This window comes from Artibeus jamaicensis, unplaced genomic scaffold (assembly GCF_021234435.1).
Source record: "Artibeus jamaicensis isolate MK-2021 breed Jamaican fruit bat unplaced genomic scaffold, CSHL_Jam_final scaffold_1283, whole genome shotgun sequence".
NCBI lineage: Eukaryota > Metazoa > Chordata > Mammalia > Chiroptera > Phyllostomidae > Artibeus > Artibeus jamaicensis.
In genome coordinates this window covers 18,889,653-18,908,402 of record NW_026522028.1, presented here as the reverse complement: position 1 = coordinate 18,908,402, position 18,750 = coordinate 18,889,653, and the positions used below count along the sequence as shown (strand labels likewise).

At 42.0% G+C, this 18,750-nt stretch overlaps 1 protein-coding gene across 2 annotated transcripts in view; it reads right to left on the bottom strand.

The window, feature by feature from the left end:
• The window catches only part of PIR (pirin), an 87,263-nt gene that overhangs the window by 47,823 nt on the left and 20,690 nt on the right, over window positions 1-18,750 (bottom strand). For both annotated transcript variants that reach the window (XM_037157529.2, XM_037157528.2), the window contains exons 4-5: window positions 5,358-5,441; window positions 3,261-3,467 (exon numbers count right to left, since the gene is read on the bottom strand). In XM_037157529.2, coding sequence (XP_037013424.2) covers window positions 3,261-3,467; window positions 5,358-5,441 — 291 coding nt within the window. The remainder of the gene's footprint in view (window positions 1-3,260; window positions 3,468-5,357; window positions 5,442-18,750) is intronic.

The window sequence follows — 18,750 nt, the reverse complement described above, 5'->3', positions numbered from 1 at the left end:
CTTTAGACTGTGCTCTTCTGGCAAAATGTTGCTCCAAATTGTTTGTAGCTTTCCAAGGGCTGAGACACATACACACTGAGAATCGGTGACACGTCTATCTTTGAGAGTATCAAAAGGACAGTTGAGCTGCTTGCAAAAGCTAATAGCATCTTGCACAAAACCCCCTCACCTTTCTTGTGGATATAGGAACTGAAGTCCAGAAGGGTTAGGTAAGATTCGCCAAAAGCCACAGTGCTGGACCTTATCATCTATAGGTTCACAATCAAACTGGTCCTCATGAGGAGACATTATACATGTTACAAATGGTCCCTAGGCCACAGCCTCAGCATCACCTGGGAGTGGTCAGAAATGCAGACACTGAGCACCCAGACCTGCTGAATCGGAATCTGCATTTTAACAAGGCTCCCAGGTAAACATGGATTTTGAAGCTGGAGAAGCACTGGAATGCTCGCTAATTCCATTTTCTAGGTATTTTAGTTGGGGTGATAGGAGTTGCTACTGACTGTATATTAATTATAAGTATCAACACATCAATCTCTTGAAAGGTATATTCTCAGCCTCACCTGGTAATTTAACGTAAAATGATCTTTGGTTTGTTTTATGATACATCTACACTTTTTAAGATCCAGTCATTCCTCAGTGAGCAGATATTAAGGCCTCAGATATAGAAAACGATGTCTCTTATAAGACCCAGAAAAAAAACTGGCCAATAGTTCCCCCATCTTTATATTGACTCATGCTGGTGTCCTTTCTTCAGAGCGGTAAGTCCCTTAAGCATAGACAGCAAACATAAATCTAAGCCCACCTCTGCCCAAGTTAACAGAAAGCAATCAAAGTAATAACAGTAACAGGTACTCCTTCCGAAGTGCTTATAATGTCTCTGACGTTGTTTCAATAGATTAATGTATTAAAGACTCCCTTAATCCTCTCAGAAATCCTATTCGATGGACAAGAACACAGAAGCACAGGGAGGTTAAGTGACTTGCCCAAGGCCACACAGCTGCTTTGTGGTGGGGATTCTGATCCAGACCATGTGTCTCCAGAGTCCATGCTGCACCCACAGCAACACAACTGCCTCTTCAAATTCAAATTAATGCTGAGTTCCAAGAGCTCCTTATTAAAATGATGTTATAATAAAAACTGATCACTGACTTAGTAGAATGTAATTCACTTCAAAGATTTTACTCAAGAAAAATAAAAAATTAGAGGCTAGCAGCTACTAAGATATTGTTTTCCAAAATTAAAACATTACTTTTGTCTCTAATGCTTGGTTGTGACTGAAAGACTACACAGTCTGCTGCTTGGAAGTGCGTTAGTGTCCCTGTGTCTGTAATTGGAATCGACTCCAACATTAAAATTGCATTGTGTTTTCTATAAATGAGACGCAGTTGTGAACTCGGAGGATTTGTGATATTGCTGGCTTTGCTTAGCTATTAAATCAGTGGTCTTGTTTCTCTTTTTAGATACAGACAGCTCCACTTTTTTGTAAAGAAAATCTTAAGGATAATTCCACAAAGCCTTGTGCTTTGGTTGAAATGGAGAGCCCTAGAAACACGGAGTGAAAAGCCCCATAGGCAACAGAGAAAGCAGCTTCTCATCTGCATGAGTTCAACCCTCCTTCCACCTACCTCCCTGACTGACTCCACACACAGTATCATCTTTTGCCTCATACCAGGAAGATTCCACAGGACCTGAATTCTCTTCTGTGGCACTGAAGGCAAGGAAATGCTTGCCATGCAGCTAAGGAAGCGCAGAGCTCAATGCTCAGCAAAACAGAAATGGGTCAGAAACATGGTGAAGGGGCATGTTTCCAACTGCAAAGTACACAGAGAGAGCGGGCATTGATGCTGAATAGGGAGCAGCTTTTGATTCTGTTTCCTTCAATTACTTCTGTTTGCAGTGGAAACACAAAGTGAAATAATGCACATGCCTAGGCCTGGTACAGGTAAAAGAACTAGGGTTACAGTGTAGAAAATATAGAACCACTAAGTCCCAACCAATAATCATGACCAACCTATTACCCACTGAGATACATCCCTCACCGAGTGGCTGGCTAGCAGCCACTGCCAAGCTATTGTCACTGTAGGTGCTTCTCAGCCAAATTTAAATGTACATAAATTAGTATGTAAAGTAGTTTTAAGTGCTGGATGCCCGCATGGAGAATGGCAAAGTGGTTCCCAATTTCTTGATGCTCTCAACTCCAGGTGGCATGTGTGAAACTGAGTGTCAGGGCCCCTCCCAGATCCCCTTGGATTCCTTTAAAACATTTCTGTGACCTCCCACCCAAAATTAATGGCCATGAGTAATGACAGGGTAAGGAAGCATGAAAGCCCAGCTGCCTAGCCCTAGGGTGAGTCAGGACAACTCGGAGGTGGACTGATCCTCAAGTCACTGTCCTTCTGGGGAGTTTACTTGAGATGATACCCTTACTTGGCTCCCTACCCTTCCCTGTCTTGGCTCCTCAGTCCGTCCCCCCACAGGCACTTCCTTTAAATCAGATGCACACGAATTCTCGTTTTGGGTATGCTTCTGGGAAACCCTACCTAAGAGACCACAGTATGCAGTTAACGCCCCAGCTGGATGTTACTTCAAACTTGGCTTCTCCAGCAGCAGACATGGTGTGCAATTGACCCAGAACTTACGAAACCCTTCTCCTACCACAAATCTGTCCATAATTTTTACCCTCAGTTGATCCTTACTTGATTTAAAAGGTGGGACCCTAAGCTGAAATATTGCAGCCTGAGTTGAGAAGAATGTACAGGGTGGGTATGATGTGCATGGGGTAAATAAATGTTCATATTCTTTTTAAAAACCTTTCTATGATGTAGCAGTTGTATTTTCCTTGCTAAGTTGGGCGTATATAATTTAAATAACCCTTCAGGGACTGAAGTTGGTTTTAGTTTTTGTTTGTTTCTTAAAACATTAGTGATCTGGCAGTTCTGAGGAACTATGAAATTGCACAATAAGCAAAGGAAAGAAGCTAAATCAGCACACATATTAAGATATACCTTGAAAATTGCTTTTTGACCAAATATTTAATATGAACTTGCTTACTTGTAGTTTTTGTAACTTTCTGGGTTTGCATGTGGCAGTAACAATTCTGGGTCCCCTTAGGTTTCACATATTCTGACACCTTCAAAGCAAGTCCATCCTACAGGACATGAACTGTGATAATCCCAATGACAACTGAGAACCCAAATGGGACCAGGCTACATCACCGAGCACCTCAATTTTCACAAACACAAGACAGCACAGCTCACCTTTATTCCCAGGGCTTCTCCAGAGATGACAGCAACTGTCACACCGTCCTTACTGGGTTTAGGAATTTCTTTACTTTTCAGTTCCTGGTACTGAGGCTCCACCATCTTCTCTGAGCTCTTCAAATTAACCCACAGTTGTAGGCCATGGGCTGGCTCCTCTGAGCATGGCATCTCAGCGTGAAGAATGCCCCGGCCCGCAGTCATCCACTGTAAACAGCAGACCAGAAGAGGGAAATATAACCCAGACTCAAACAAGTCTGCAGGTGGGACCATTATGACATGGTAACTAGTAAGGTAATTCAGAAGTGCTGTTTCACAGTCCTGGGCATCATGAGGAATAAGAAAACAACAATAACACTGAATCCTTTCTAGTTTTCCTCATGTATCCTATGCTTCCCGTTTGAAATCAGAGCATCAGATCTCAAATTCACACAAATGGAAGGAGCCTGTGTTTGGTATCCCTGAGTCTTTGACTGAGCACTGAGATGGGGAGATGCAGGCAGACAGTATATTGGGGAATGCTCTTGGGAGCATCTTAAGAACAAGAACAAAAAAAAGCATGATTGGGTAGGTAGAGAAGCCAGCCAGCAATGCGGTCACAACAAAGGCCTTAGCCAATCCAACAGGGATGTCTGGAGTTGGATAAACCTTCAGAATTGTCCCAAATTAAGGCAAGGTAGCCAGCCCTTTTTATCCCCACATGAGCAAACCAGTGACTGTGCACCACCCCCAGTAGGAGGTACAACCTTGTAAGAGACAGTCCCTGCTGCAGACGACATTGACCAGGGTGGGATGCAGCTGTGAGCTGTCAGCAGTTGATATTCCCAGCAGGTGGGGGATGGATAAGTGTGAGGGCCTAAAGATACATGTGCCAACCCACGGTGTCCACTATACCATGGGTGAGTGACTTGAGTCTCTGCTTGCTCAATTCTGGCACAGGAACCCTCACTACTGGGAGAAAACAGTCATTGCCTTCACTGCTGTAGAGATTCTTCAAGCATTTGTTTATTTCTTTATTAAGAGTATATTAGGAATGAAGAAGTGAAACATGATACATTTCTTGCCTGTCTTAGCTTGACTTCTCCCACAGAAGATCCTGAGATAAGGACTTCAGTGCAGGTAATTTATTTGGAAAGTGATGCAGAAAGCACAAGTAGGGGAGAGCAGGGAAGAGTGAGCTAGGCAAGGGAGGAAGGCAAAAAGAGTGGGGCACCTGGAGATCAGTCCCACTGGGGTCCACACAGACACACTTTAGAACTGCTCCATGGAGGGCAGAGCAGTCACCACTTCCCTGGTCAGGTCAGGACCGGTCATTATATAGACCTTTCTAGGCCATCTCCACTTTATGTTCTGCTCCACTGAAAGGTCACTGTTGATTTTTTGCCTCAACCATGCTTTTGCTTTTCTGCCTTCAAATTCCTTGTGCATTGAAACACCATGACTCAAACATTTACAGTCATCAATCTGCCAAGTATGTCAATGATCCCAGAAAATAACTGACACAGAGTTCAGACTTACAAACTGGCAAAGATGACCCAAGCATTTCCTGGAGGTTTTTAATTCTATTACATCTCAGACAAGAGTAGGATGGTAGCAGGGGTTTGGACAATTGTCTTAAGCTATAACACCTACCCCTGCAAGCCAGCTGGAAGGTAAGTAGTAAATTGTCTCAAATACAGTAGAAAGGTCTACAAAAATGAGGACTGAATTTGGCAATGGGGACATCAGAGTGGCCATTACCTGAACAGCTCCAGTAAAGGTTTGGGAGGTGCTGAGAGGCCAACCCTGAATTCAATGAATGAAGAATGAAATGGAAGATAAAGGAAACTGAGACAGTTACACTTGATTTGTCTTTTGTGAAATGTAAGAGAAAGACTAGGTGGGAGCTAAAAGTGATTGAGAGGGTCAAGGAAAATGTGAGGGAGGAATACAAGAGACCTTTGCAGGTTCCAGGCCGAGTGGAAGGATCCATAGAAAAGCAAAGGTCAAAGATATGCAAGACAGAGAGTAAAGTGTGACTGTACTGGCAGTGGGCAGATGAAGTGTGCATACCCAAAGACTACTAAACCATCAATAATTCCTTGTCCCTGACCATACCTGCAGGTCTCCTGGGTTCAACTGACCAGTGTGTCCACAGAAGTCTTCATGGGCCATGCTGCCACCTTCCAGAAGGTAAGATACCTTTGAAAAACCAAGCAGAAGGAAGAGTAGGTGTTGGGTACTCGGTTGGTTAGGACGTCATCCTAATACACCAAGGTGTGGGATTGATCCCCAGTCAGGGCACATATGGGATGTTTCTCTTTCATATCGATGTTTGTTTTTTTCTATCTTTCCTTGTCTCTCTCTATGTAAAACCAATCAATTTTTTTAAAGATTTTATTTATTTATCTTCAGAGGGGAAGGGAAGGAGAGAGGGAGAGAAACATCAATGTATGGTTGCCTTTTGTGCATCTCCTGCTGGGAACTGGCCTGCAGGGAACAGGTCTGCAACCCAGGCATGTGCCCTGACTGGGAATCAAACCGCGATTGTCTGGTTCGCAGGCCCGCGCTCAATCCACTGAGCTACACCAGCCAGGGCTAAAACCAATCAATTTTTAAAAATTTAAAAAAGAAGTGGGAATGGCAAGAGATAAGCTTAGAGAAACAGGAAGGGGCCAAGAAATAAAACCGATCATAGCACTATTCAAAATACAGCACGGCCATAACCTTGGCCACCATGGCCTTGTCCTGATCTATATCATGTGACCCCTGCTGCATCAGCCACAGTTGATTAAACCAGGGCAGGATCTTCTACAAAGTACTAGGGAAAACCTCTGCTGACATTTTTTTTTTTTATATTTCCTATCCCAAGGAAAGTACTCCACGAACATCAACACTCCTAAGGCTCTTGCAATACTTCACTGCCCCTGGAAGGGAACAATTTAATCTGATTGGTGGACATGAAAGCAGAAACTGCTTTCGTAGCTGAAGCCCTGCTCCTCTCCTTCCTTTTGGGGAATCAGTCTGCCCACAGAAAGTAAATGTTCTCTTTTGTTCTTTGCCTCTGTGAGAAGAGCCAGCCCCTATGGTGATGACGGTCTTCAGGGTCCAGCAGAGCCTGTGATCTCTGAAGTCTGCCTAAATTTCAGGTGCAGTATTCAGAAGCCCAGCAGCCTACAGTTATAAGCTACATTCTCCAATCTCAGCTTTATCCAAAATAAAGGTATACATATTTTTGTCTGCCATCTTTCCCCCTCTTTTGTCTTCTCAACTGGCTCACAATCCAGGCCGGGAGAACAGGCATTATTTATTATGCCTCCTCATACCTCAGACTAAGGTCAGTGAAAGATCGGCTACTGTCATACTATTTTTTTTCTTTCTTTCTAAAAAATTTATCTTTAGAGGGGAAGGGAAGGAGAGAGGGAGAGAAATATCAATGTATGGTTGCCTCTCGTGCGTCCCGTGCTGGGAACTGGCCTGCAACCCAGGCATGTGCCCTCACTGGGAATTGAACCACCATCCTCTGGTTCTCAGGCTCACACTCAATCTAGAGCTACGCCAGCCAGGGCCTTACTGTCATACTATTGATATCCTTTATTGTACACTTATAATGAACCAATGTCTTCTTCAGCTGACACTGAGTGCCGGTTCCTGAAATGAAATATTTGTAGCACACTTACTACAGTACAAATCAAGGCTGGCCGATATGAGGACTCTCCGTGTGCTCTCTGCATCCTGCAGAGCAATGCCATTGAAATATACTATATAAAGAATGGACTCTGCAGCAACTTTTATCCCAGCAGGCAACTAGCAGATGGCTGCAGAAACTGGAGGTTCTAGGTTTATGTGCCAACTTGACTTGGCTAGTGGAAGTCCAGATAGCTGGCAAGACCTTATTTCTGGGTGCATCTGTGAAGCTGTTTCTGGAAGAGATTAGCATTTGAGTCCATAGACTAAAGAAGATCTTCGCCCGCGAGGATGGGCATCATCCAATCTCTTGATGATCCAAACAGAACAAAAAGGTGAAGTAAAAGTGAATTCTTGCTCTCTGTTCTTTAGATCTTCTCTAACTTCTCTATCTAAACCTCTAACTTCTCTATCTAAACCTGTATCTTCTCCAAACCTCCGATCCCAGCTCTGACAGTCCCCCTTCAGACTCTGAAACTCATACCCTAGTCCTCAGGCCTTGGGCCTGGAACTGAATTATACCACCAGCTTTCCTGGTTCTCCAGCTTGCAGATGCCAGATCATGACACTTCTCTGTAATCATGTGAACCAATGCCAGATCATGACACTTCTCCACCTCTGTAATCATGTGAATCAATGAGTTTGTCCTATAATAAACTCTTTATATTTATCTCTATATATTCTATTGATTCTGTTCTCTGGAGAACCCTGACAAGATTTTAAGTCTAAAACCCCCACCTTGGAACTTGGTATCGTAATGACAACAGTGCAACCTTGTCTTGGAAACAAAAGAGATCCATTAGTGTGGGAAATTAATATATGATGACGGCCATTTCAAATCAGCGGGGCAGAGCTGCATTTTCCAACAAACAGTATTGGAACAATTGACTGGCCATTCAAAAAAAGAGAATGAGCTCTCACTCTACACAGAAACATGTACCAAATGGATGAAGGATTTAATATGTTTTTCTTTTGTAAAAGCTAAATATTTATTCCATGTCTTTCTTCCTTTTCATTGACTTTATTGGGGTGACATTGGTTATAAAGTTATATAGGTTTCAGGTGTACAATTCTATAATACATCATCTGTGTGCTATATTGTATATTCATTACTCCAAGTCAGGTCTCCTTCCATATCCTCCTCTACCTCCTCCGCCCCCTTTCCCTCTGGGAATCACCACACTGTTGTCTGTGTCTATGAGATTCTCTTTTGCTTAATCTCTTCAAATATACACTTCTAAGATTTAAATCTAAGGAAACAAAAGTTGTTTGTATAAGATGTCTATACAAATCTATCTTTGCAATGGGCATTATAATAGCCAAAAGGCAGGAACAATCTGGATGATGGGTTAATAGAATACATTTAGCTAAACAACAGTATAGCTATACAAGGGAATATTATGCAACCATTAAAAGTAATGTGAGTCTTTATTTACTGACACAGAAAAACGACATATTATTTAATCAAAAAAGCAGGTTACAGAACAGTAATTTTATTTAAAGATATCATATATAATGATCCATTTAAATGGATTCATTTAAATATTTAAATTGGATCCAGTTATGTCAGGGTAGGCATGGAGGTGCTGTTACTAAATTAAAGGGGTTCATATGCCTTTGCATATTAAAGCCCAATCAAAACCCAACAGGAGTTTGCAGTGAAGAAAGTAAAGGTGTATTTTAGGCAATGGTGCCAAACCTGGAGGCACAGGTGAGCTGCTATGTAAGACCTGGCTCGACCTGGCTCCTCCTGGCTTCTAGGGGATGGGTTATATGGGGAAAAATCATTAATCATGGTGACTAGGGGAGTTAGGGTCATGGTCTCTACTGATTGGCTGGTGCCAGGGTAAGGGGAGCTGGTCATTGCACCTGGTCCTGATGCCAGCCGGGGGGCTGCACTGTCTGGTTTCACAAGGGTGTGGTCCGTGGGGATGTTCTGCTTTTCTGGGCCTGGAGCTGAAACACAGCTCAGGCTTACAGGTTACCTTTGGTTTGACACAAACTCTGTCTCTGTGACCAACAGACCTTAGGAGGCTTTGCTCCTAAGACTGTTTGATGCTGATCAGAGCCTCACTGTCCTGAGGGCTTAGTGATTGAAGGAGTGGATGTGCAAGGGAGAAGGAGGCAGGTGAGTCAGGGAGCTCCAAGGCTGGACAAGGCCAGTATGAATCAAAAGGAAAGAAGGGGGAAAAGCCGGATTAAAGAAATGAAGTTTTTGCATGGTTACAGTGGCTGGATGGACACAGCAAAATGCAGACAGTGGTCATCTCCAGATGGTGGAATTACAGCTATGTGTTGCTACATTCTTTCCACTTGTGTGACAGTTTGGGTGTTGTGAAATGAGTACTTTACATTTTTACAAAAACTATTTATTTTGGAGAAGTATAAAGATGCTACTGCTAATTAGTGAATGAAAATAAGTGGTGCACCTTGCTTCTTTTTTCAGTGAACTATGGATGGGCAGGAAGGCAGTATGACATCAAGGAAAACGCTAAGATTCAGAAGAATAATTCCGGATTACACATGAGGACAACATAGCTAGTTCTGTCCTGACCAGTGTTTCAGTGCATTGGGGATCATTCTGTAAAATGAAAGGTCGATGGTTCAATTCCCAGTCAGGGCACATGCCTGGGTTGTGAGTTCAGTCCCCAGTCAGGGTGTGTGCAAGAGGCAGCTGATCAATGTTTCTCTTTCTAACATCGATGTTTCTCTCCCTCTCTTTCTCCTTCCATCCCCCTCTCTCTAAATATAAATAAATAAATAAAGTCCTATTAAAAATATAGCCAGCTCTGACTTGTATATGTTACTAACTGGAAAAAACCCTCAAATTGTTAAAGAAAGCACTGGCAACCAAAATATGAATTAAGCATTTAGGACCTCACACAAAGCTTAAAAATTCTACATTTCAAAGAAGCAGCCCAACTTCCAGGAGCAGTGTCTAGAATTGCTTTCCTTTTGTGTGTGTGTGTGTGTGTGTTATGCGTGCATTCTTTTTTTTCTTTTTTTTAAATATTTTATTTATTTATCTTTAGAGGGGAAGGGAAGGAGAGGGGGAGAGAAACATCAATGTATGGTTGCCTTTCGTGCGTCCCCTGCTGGGAACTGGCCTGCAGGGAACCGGCCTGCAACCCAGGCATGTGCCCTGACTGGGAGTCAAACCGCGATTGTCTGGTTCGCAGGCCCGCGCTCAATCCACTGAGCCACACCTGCCAGGGCTACGCGTGCATTCTTAATGAAAACAACTGTGTGATAAAGGCAATTTTCATTCTGCTTGGGCTGAATCTCTCCTTTAGGTTCTCCAAGGAACCTCTTTCATCCCCATATTCTTTCCATCCCCAATGACTGTTTAGTTACCCAAGCCTAGGGGTTTTCCAGTTGTTAATCATCTCAAAACATGCAAAGCAACTTTAAAAAGGAAACCGTGGTGAGCATGACTCATTTAAAGATGAAAATGTATGCAGACACCAAGAGAGGTTTTTTCTGTTGTTGTTTTGTAAATTTTATTTTAGAGAGCAATTCCAACACTGTTTCTAAAAGATTGAGAAAACAATGATTTCTCCTTTTTTCTAATTTTGGAGTGGGGATTTCCTCTTTTCTGTGGTAATACAAAGTAAACATCAATTCTCCCGTCCTAAATACTATAAAATTGGAATTAGAGAAGTCTGGACAATGAAGACTGTAATGCCTACATTCTGCTTCTTACAGTAAAAACCGTACTTTCAGCCTTTGGGAGGAAATCAGAAACCAAAGAAATGACTGATTATTTTTATCTATCTTTTATTTCATTTTTGCTAAGTGTTATAAATGCTACATTGAAACCTTAAGTCTAAGTTAATGCTTGCAAAGAATTGTTTAAAAATCCAGCAACACTTTGTGAGTTGACAAAATCCAGATGATTTTTTAGGAGATTACATAATTGCAAACACCTGGAGAATTGCCATGGGTGGTTGATAGATTTGGGAGTGTTATGTTTAAACTCAAGAGTTGCATGTGTTTAATGAAGTAAGAAATGTGTAATCTGAAACAGGTGTTTTTTTAAAGGACTTGCCATGCTTCCCGGTCCTGTTTGTCCTTGCTTCCTCCTAGTCCTAAACTTTCCATGGGCTTTACTGAATACTTTTACTTCCTTGTCAATTCTTATTTCTTGTTGTATATTGTGTGTTTGTATTTGGAAGGAGTGTAACAGGGTGCAGTCAAGAGGGGGGTCCCCAAAAATGGATTTGGAATGCGGTACAGAACTCAGGGTGTCCAGGAAATATTAGAAAGACATGTAAGATGCCCTCAGCACCACCCCCCATCCATCCCCCCCCCCCACAGGTGTGAGTTGGGGACGGGATAAATGGAGCAGGCCATTGAGAGCTGTTTTGCATAGCAACAGTTTCGCAGATAACCACTAGAATGGTCATTTAACATATCTATAACCTTTAACTGGTTGCATAGATATGTTAAATAGCTGTGGCCTTGCTCTGAGTCAGGGGGATGGAAGTGACTTCCACCCAAGACCTAACTGGGGCAGGTCCCCTGAGTTTACAGCACCTGCATGAGAGCTTGGAGATGATTGGCTCCATGCCATGGGGGCCATACCTGCCCAGATTTGGCAGCCCAGTAAACTTGGAATAATACAGGAATGTGGCAAGTGTAGCCAATTGTAGGAGTCGTCGAAAATGGGGCTGCTAAGGAGGACTGGCGCAGGGATTTAAAACCAAGACACGGCAGCCATTGGAGGAGTACTATGCGGCTTTGCCACAGTGGGGACCCTCACAGCCATGTGAAGGAAAGAACCATGTGGTTTTGCCAGAGTGATAAAAGGAAAGAAGAGACTTTGCCTGGCCGGTGAAGCACTGGACATGTGCTTCTTTTCTGAGTTACGGTACCCCAAATTAGGGCAGGGGGAGAAGGAAGCACTGTGGGCATCTGTGGTTATCCTAAAGGACTTTGATATATTAATGGGGACATTGGGTCACTACTTTAAGTCTGCACAGCTTTAAATAAACCTTTCCTTTTCACAAATCTCTGGCATTGAGAGATGTCTTTCCTCTGGCAGTGGACAGACGAGCCCAGTAGGTGGTCAGGACAGTATTAATATACCGTCTTTGGGTGGGGGGCTCCTGTTTGTTCTGTAACAGTTTTTGGCATCCCTGTGTGGGCCAAATATTGACCCCCCCCCTTGGACCTCTGTTCTGTAACAGAAGGGTGCAAACCCACAACAATAATTAAAGTGTTGCTTGCAATGTGAAATTTAAGAAAGGTATACCTCAAAGAGCTTTAAATTAATTCTGAAATATGATAGCACAAAATATAATACAGCTTATTGGGGGGTTTTGCAAGACTTATTCTTTAAAGCAAAAAGTCTAGTTATAGATGAAACTATGTTTCTTTTAATTTCTATTTGCCCTAAAATGGGGGCTTTTTTTTTCCTCTTGGTAGTTGAGAAGGGAAAAAAAAAACAAAAACACAAGTTGAAGTCATGGTTGATGAAAAAGGTCAGCGAAGAACAGTTTGCATAATGGAAGCAGCTAACTGGTCTTTAAGGACAGAAACATAATGTTTGAATCCATACAATCAAGGACCCAAGTTATTTTTTTAAAAGATTTTATTTCTTTATCTTTAGAGAGGAAGGGAAGGAGAGAGGGAGAGAAGCATCGATGCATTGTTGCCTCTCTTGCATCCCCTGCTGGGACCTGGCCTGCAACCCAGGCATGTGCCCTGACTGGGAATGGAACTGCCAGCCCTTTGGTTCACAGCCCATGCTCAATCCACTGAGCTACACCAGCCAGGACAAAACCCAAGTTTTTTATTTTTTATTTTTTAATTATTTGTGCAATCACTTAGAAACCTGAAAAACCACCCCACTGAATTGGCTCATCCTGTCCCAGTGCTAGATAACACCTTTACATGTGACAAAAAGGTGGTTTCAACAAAAAAGGAAAACATAACCACCATGGGTTAGGTGTTCAGTCAATGTATGAATCTAAATATTTTAAAGCTCTAATGGGTCCTGCCTTAACATTTTCTGCCCCAACCCTGGTAATGGCACTGATGCTTCAAGGACTTTCACCACACTGCCCCCTGCTGGTATGGTCCTGCCATGGGGAAACACTGAGGCTTTGGGGCCCTAGGTGGAGCCTTGGTTTTGCCCTTTACCAGGTATCAGATGTGGGGCAAAGTTCTTTAACTTCTAGGAGGCTCAGTTTCTTCATGTAACAACATGAGTCCAGGAAATGAGCTCACTAAACATTGGGTAATGTTTGCAAAGCACCTGGCACATAACAAGAGTTCGTTAACTTCTAGAATTAGGATATCTACCACACTTCTGGGGCCGAAGATCCCATTCTTGGGATGTACTTACCCTGATGGTCTCATGGTTTACTCCCTCACTTCATTCAGGCCTCTGTTCAAATGTTACTGCCTAAGAGAGACCGCCCCCAACCATCCCATCATATTGGTCAACCTGTTCTGACTGGCTTCTTCTTCCAAGCATTTTCATAAAGGGACACTCTATGACATAATTATTTGGTTATGCATTTATTTGTCTTACCTAAGACAATGTTACCTCCCTGAAGGCCTTAGCATATAGCTGACATTGAAGATTTGTTGAATGAATAAATGAATGAACAAATGGATGAATAGTAGCATCTTGTAGTTGCATAACATTTCAACATTTACAAAGCGTCTGATCCTGAGAATATATTGTTATCTACATGTTATTAATAAAAACATATGGCTTAGTGTAAGCAAAGTTACACCATTAATAGTAGCAGAGCAAGGACATAAATTACCATTTCTATCTCTGAGAATAAAACTATTTCCCATCCTGGCAGTAATGTATGTATTGTGAGCACAGTGCTTCCTTCCAAGGACATATCTGATGGGAGTTGCAAGAGCAGCCAGGACTGCCAATTTCGAGGGCTTAAGACAAACTGGCATATCTGGTAAAAAAAGAATCTTTGCACTATTGTACACAATCAAAAACTTAGGCCTTATGATTACACAGTGAAATAGAGGAGTTGATGGACAGACAGCCACAGGATCCTGAGATGAGGTGATCAATGGATCTTTTTGGGGTGTGGACATTGAAGAGTTGTACCCAACATCTAAGTATACAGAAAAGGACAACTGACCACCCTCACTGGTGTAGCTCAGTGGATTGAGCACTGGCGTGCAAACCAAAGGATTGCCAGTCTGATTCCCAGTCAGGGCACATGCCAGGGTTGCAGGCCAGGTCCCCAGTAGGAGGCACACGAGATGGAACCACACACTGATGTTTCTCTCCCTATCTTTCTCCTTCCTTTCTCTCTAAAAATAAATAAAATATTTTTTAAAAAGAAAACAACTGACCAAAAGGCAATTTCACTTCTATATTTTTCTATTGCTCCTTTTTTAAAAAGTCTCCTAAATCTACCAATTTTCCTTTCACTCTGAGTAAAATTTCTGACATGCGCATCAGGTTTTATGATGATCATATTCCTGAATGTAACTACTCAGGTGAGCTGAATTGCATCCTCCCTCACAAACTTCTAGCTGTTTCTAAAACCCCAGGGCCAGTACTGCCCTTCCTCTTCAAAACCCCACTCAGGATTCAATCTTCTGGGGAGTCTCTTCAGACAAACTACCCCTGGTTCCTCACATAATCATCAGGCCAGCTTCTTTACTGATATGACCTATATCTTGTAAATCCGTAGTCAGGGTGTTCATGTTTATTGTTTTATTTCCCCTGTTATACTGAAGGAGCATTGAGGGAATGCTTTGCCAACTTCTATGATTACCCAAATGTCCCACGTACAAAATGTGGTGTCTGTACCCAGGGGGAAAGCGGGTAGTCAGAAGTGCTTTGCTTGAGTGCCTTCTGCTGACCCTGGCAATGTGCGCTCACTGTTTTGTACAGTCAGACTGTGTCCATGTGTCCATGTGACAGGTTGCCATCCAGTCATCAAAGGACGAGCTGTGCTGTGGTATAAAGGGAGGTTTTTCTGCTCAGAACAGTCTGTAATTAAAAGCTGTCAAGGCAGACTCTTAGGGATGAAGTGCCTGGAAAATGCTGCGTTACACACATGGTCCCAGGCAGGTTTGAGGCTCTAGCGGACCGAAAGAGAGGTTTAAGGGAACCATGTCGAGTGCCCTCTTGTTTTAATATTTTGCTAAAATTCCATTATAATAATATTTAACTGAGCAGTTGAAACCTTTTGGTTGGCACATTATTATTACTCCCTGATTCGATTCATGACAAGGACTTTATTTCTCAGGCTTTTAGTGAATGTGTTCATTGTATGTGGTGTTATTGGGCCACAATTATCAGAAATTTGGCCTTCAAGAAGTGATACAACATTTTATAATAAGGGGGTCAGGTATAGGGATGCCAATTTTTTCTTTCTCTCTTTTTTGTCTTTCTCTTCTTTTAATAAACTTTGAATTTTGGAATTTTAAATCTTTCTTTTTCATTTTTGCCTTCAACAAGGAAAATGTCATCATAAACTCATAAATGGAAAGTTAGAAATCACCCAAAAAAGTACACAATGATCACCCCTTGCTCACCTTCAGGGAACTACCAGGGAAACATGACTAAAACGTTCAGATAAAAGAAGTGAATACTAAAGAGAAGTACAATTAGTCCCAGTGCAAACACAGAAGGTTAATTTTGATGATGAAGAACCTGGAGGAAGGGGGTGGTTCATGGAGGCAGCCTCCCAGCTGGTCCTTAGAAGACTGGAATACTGGGGAAAAGCTGGAGTGGGGTGGGGCAAATTTGGTGTGTAGAAGGAAGAAAAGGGTTTTTAGGTTGTGATAAAGGGTCATAAGCAATTAAAGCATGATTTTATTCATGATCATGTTATTACTAGATCACAAATGGTCTCCTTGTGGCTACCAGAAGTTAGATGATTGTCCTTAAATATCTAGGCAGTCAACCGACCTATTCCATTTACCAAAAGTTCAGAAGAGAAGTGACAGTGTTGCTTTGCACTGACAGGCAGGAAAATTCGGATCCTTCAACCAAGAACCATGAAAGCATTGAATCCCACAGTAACTGAGTAACGGCAAGAAAATGAGGCATTCGATTTGGGGATCTGTGTCAGCTGTAGAATGTCATTTCTAATGGTATCAGTGTATCAATGTATCAAGACAATATCAGGTATATCGAAAGGCAATTTTGTTGTAGAAGGCGTAGGAGCATGGAAGGGTGGTCAGGTGTGAGTCTGGGATACATGGGCCAGCCCACGCCTGCTGTGTATGGGCTGTGTGAGCTTAACAAGTCAGCACTTCTCGGAGCCTCTGTTTCCTCATCTATAAAAAATAGGGGCCTAACAATTCCTACCTTTCAGGATTGTTGGTGAGGCTTAAGGTAATGAACAGAAAGCATGTGAATCTTCTCATACAACTGGTAGTGAATGTTATTGCTTGCCCTAATGTCCTTCTGGTTTAATCCTACAAGGTCAGGCATTTCATTTTAAGAGTCTATGGATGGGCAATTGCAAAGCGGCTTTGCTAAAAGAGTTGAAGATTTGCCAGGAGCTTTTTATCGTGTGATGATCTATGTTAATTTATTTTGGGCTTATTTGTAGTCTCACTTGAAAAGAATTATTTTATGTTTGGTGACATAAAGAATATTTAACGACTGGTTTATAGTCTTTATTACATCCCCCCCCCTCCAATTTGTCTACTTAAGAACTCTAGGAATGCAGTCTCTCAGACGCGAATGGGTTCTGTTTGTAATCGTTAACCGGGTGGGGCATAATGGGGAAATTTGTTGGGAATTTATCTGGACTACTTTCAAACAATGTTTCAGTTAAGCTGCTATTTCCTCATGTAACCTATGTTCACTGACATACCAGGACTTAAATCTTTGCTGTGGAAGTGTCTGTGCATACGAAGATGTTCAGCAGCATTGCTGGCCTCTTCTCACTAGATGGCAGTAGCGTCCTCCAGTTGGTATAACCAGAACCATCCCCAGAAACTGCCACAAGTGGGCAAAATCACCTAAGGTTGAGAAGCGCCAACACAGACAGTCTAATGTGAACTTTTAGACTAAAGACAGTTCCAATTCAATATGATTGTACTAACTTGGAAGTTTCTGGGATATGAAATATTGGCCATTCATTCATAAATAAAGATTTATTGATTTCAAGGCCTTCCCCAGTAATGGCCCAACCTACAGCTTTAGATCCCACTAGCCCGACATCCTCCAATTTGTAAGGCCAAATAAACTACTCACTATTTCTAGTCTATCCCCATACTGTGCTGTCCATCTTTTCCCCCCACTGTGCAGAAAGTCATATCTAACTTATTCCTTAAGGTTTTATTAAACAGCCAAATTTTCCCTGAAACCCTCCCAGACCTTTCTATTAGAAGTGCTAACTTCCCCCTTAGAATACAAACCTTCTTCAACTAGATGTCTCTTGTTCCTTCTTAATCGAACATTTTCTAACTTTTTTGCAAACACTTCCACCTCCATGTCTAAATTAACACATGCACACATGCACATACACACACCCACCCCATTTTAATTTCCATTCAGCCAGGGGACACGTAACAGAGGAGATAGTTGTGCTTTTATATTGAAGGACTCTTTTAAATTTCATTGGAACCTCTGATGGCAAAGGTTCCAATATTTCTAAGAGGAAATATTCACAAATATGTCTTAGAGGAAGCTGCCTCTAGGTCACCCTCCCCATTATGCATTACCATATATTACATATCTTCTCTGGTTCACTGGAATAGAACACAAGCTGGGTCAGTTTTATGTAGTCTTTTCATACCTTTATGCTTTCTTCTTAGACAAATCCCACACTTTGCCAATTCTGTACCTTGCCTCTGTCACTTTCCAACGATCATGGAGATTGGTTCTATATTAGCACATACCAAGCTGTGAAATTTTTCCAAATGGCCGTGCAATACACCTTTGTATGGACACATATACCAAATCACTAGTTCTCAACTCAGGGTGATTTGGCAATCCTCTCCCCTGAAGCAGACATTTGGCAACATCTGGAGACAACTACGCCTGTTACAACTGGAGGTAGGGGGTGCTTCTGGCATCAAGTGGGTAGAAGGCAGGGATGCTGCTAAACATCCTAGGACATCCCTCCCACAGCAAAGAATTATCCACTTAAGATGTCAAAAGTGACCAAAGTTGAGAAACCTTGATTTAAACAAGCCATGATTAATAAAAGTTTAAATTATTTGAAATATTTCTTTTTTATATACATTCTAAAAGATTTTATTTTTTATTTTTAGACAGAAGGGAAGGGAGGGAGAAAGAGTGAGGTAGAGAAGCATTAATGTGTGGCTATCTCTCATGCACCCCGTTCTGGGGACCTGGCCCACAACCCAGGCAAATGCCTTGACTGGGAATCATACTGGTGACCCTTTGGTTCGAAGGCCAGTGCTCAATCCACTGAGCCACACCAGCCAGGGGTATTTACAATATTTCTTTTGTAAATAACTGTGTATAAGATTCCATCCTCCCAATAGATAATAAATTTCCTATATACAGTTTCCAGATACATACTCATTCTCCTATTATTCTAGACACTTACTTCCGTCTTTTTCAATTTTGTAAAATTGCACTGGGATAAAAAATTGTATAATAAGCCTTTGTCCTTATGTTGAATTTTTTCCAGGAAATTACTACATTCCTGGAAGTAGGATTACTGGGTTAAAGGGGAATGACTTTCCCCCTGGAATTATATAATGTTCTTATTGCCATTGTGAAAGGGATGTTCCCATTATATCTGGTAGTTGCTTTTAATCTGAAAGTGGGTCATTTTCACATATTTTATATCCAGATTTTGGTTGATAGTCTTAGCATAGTGGTGCCAAGGGGCATGTT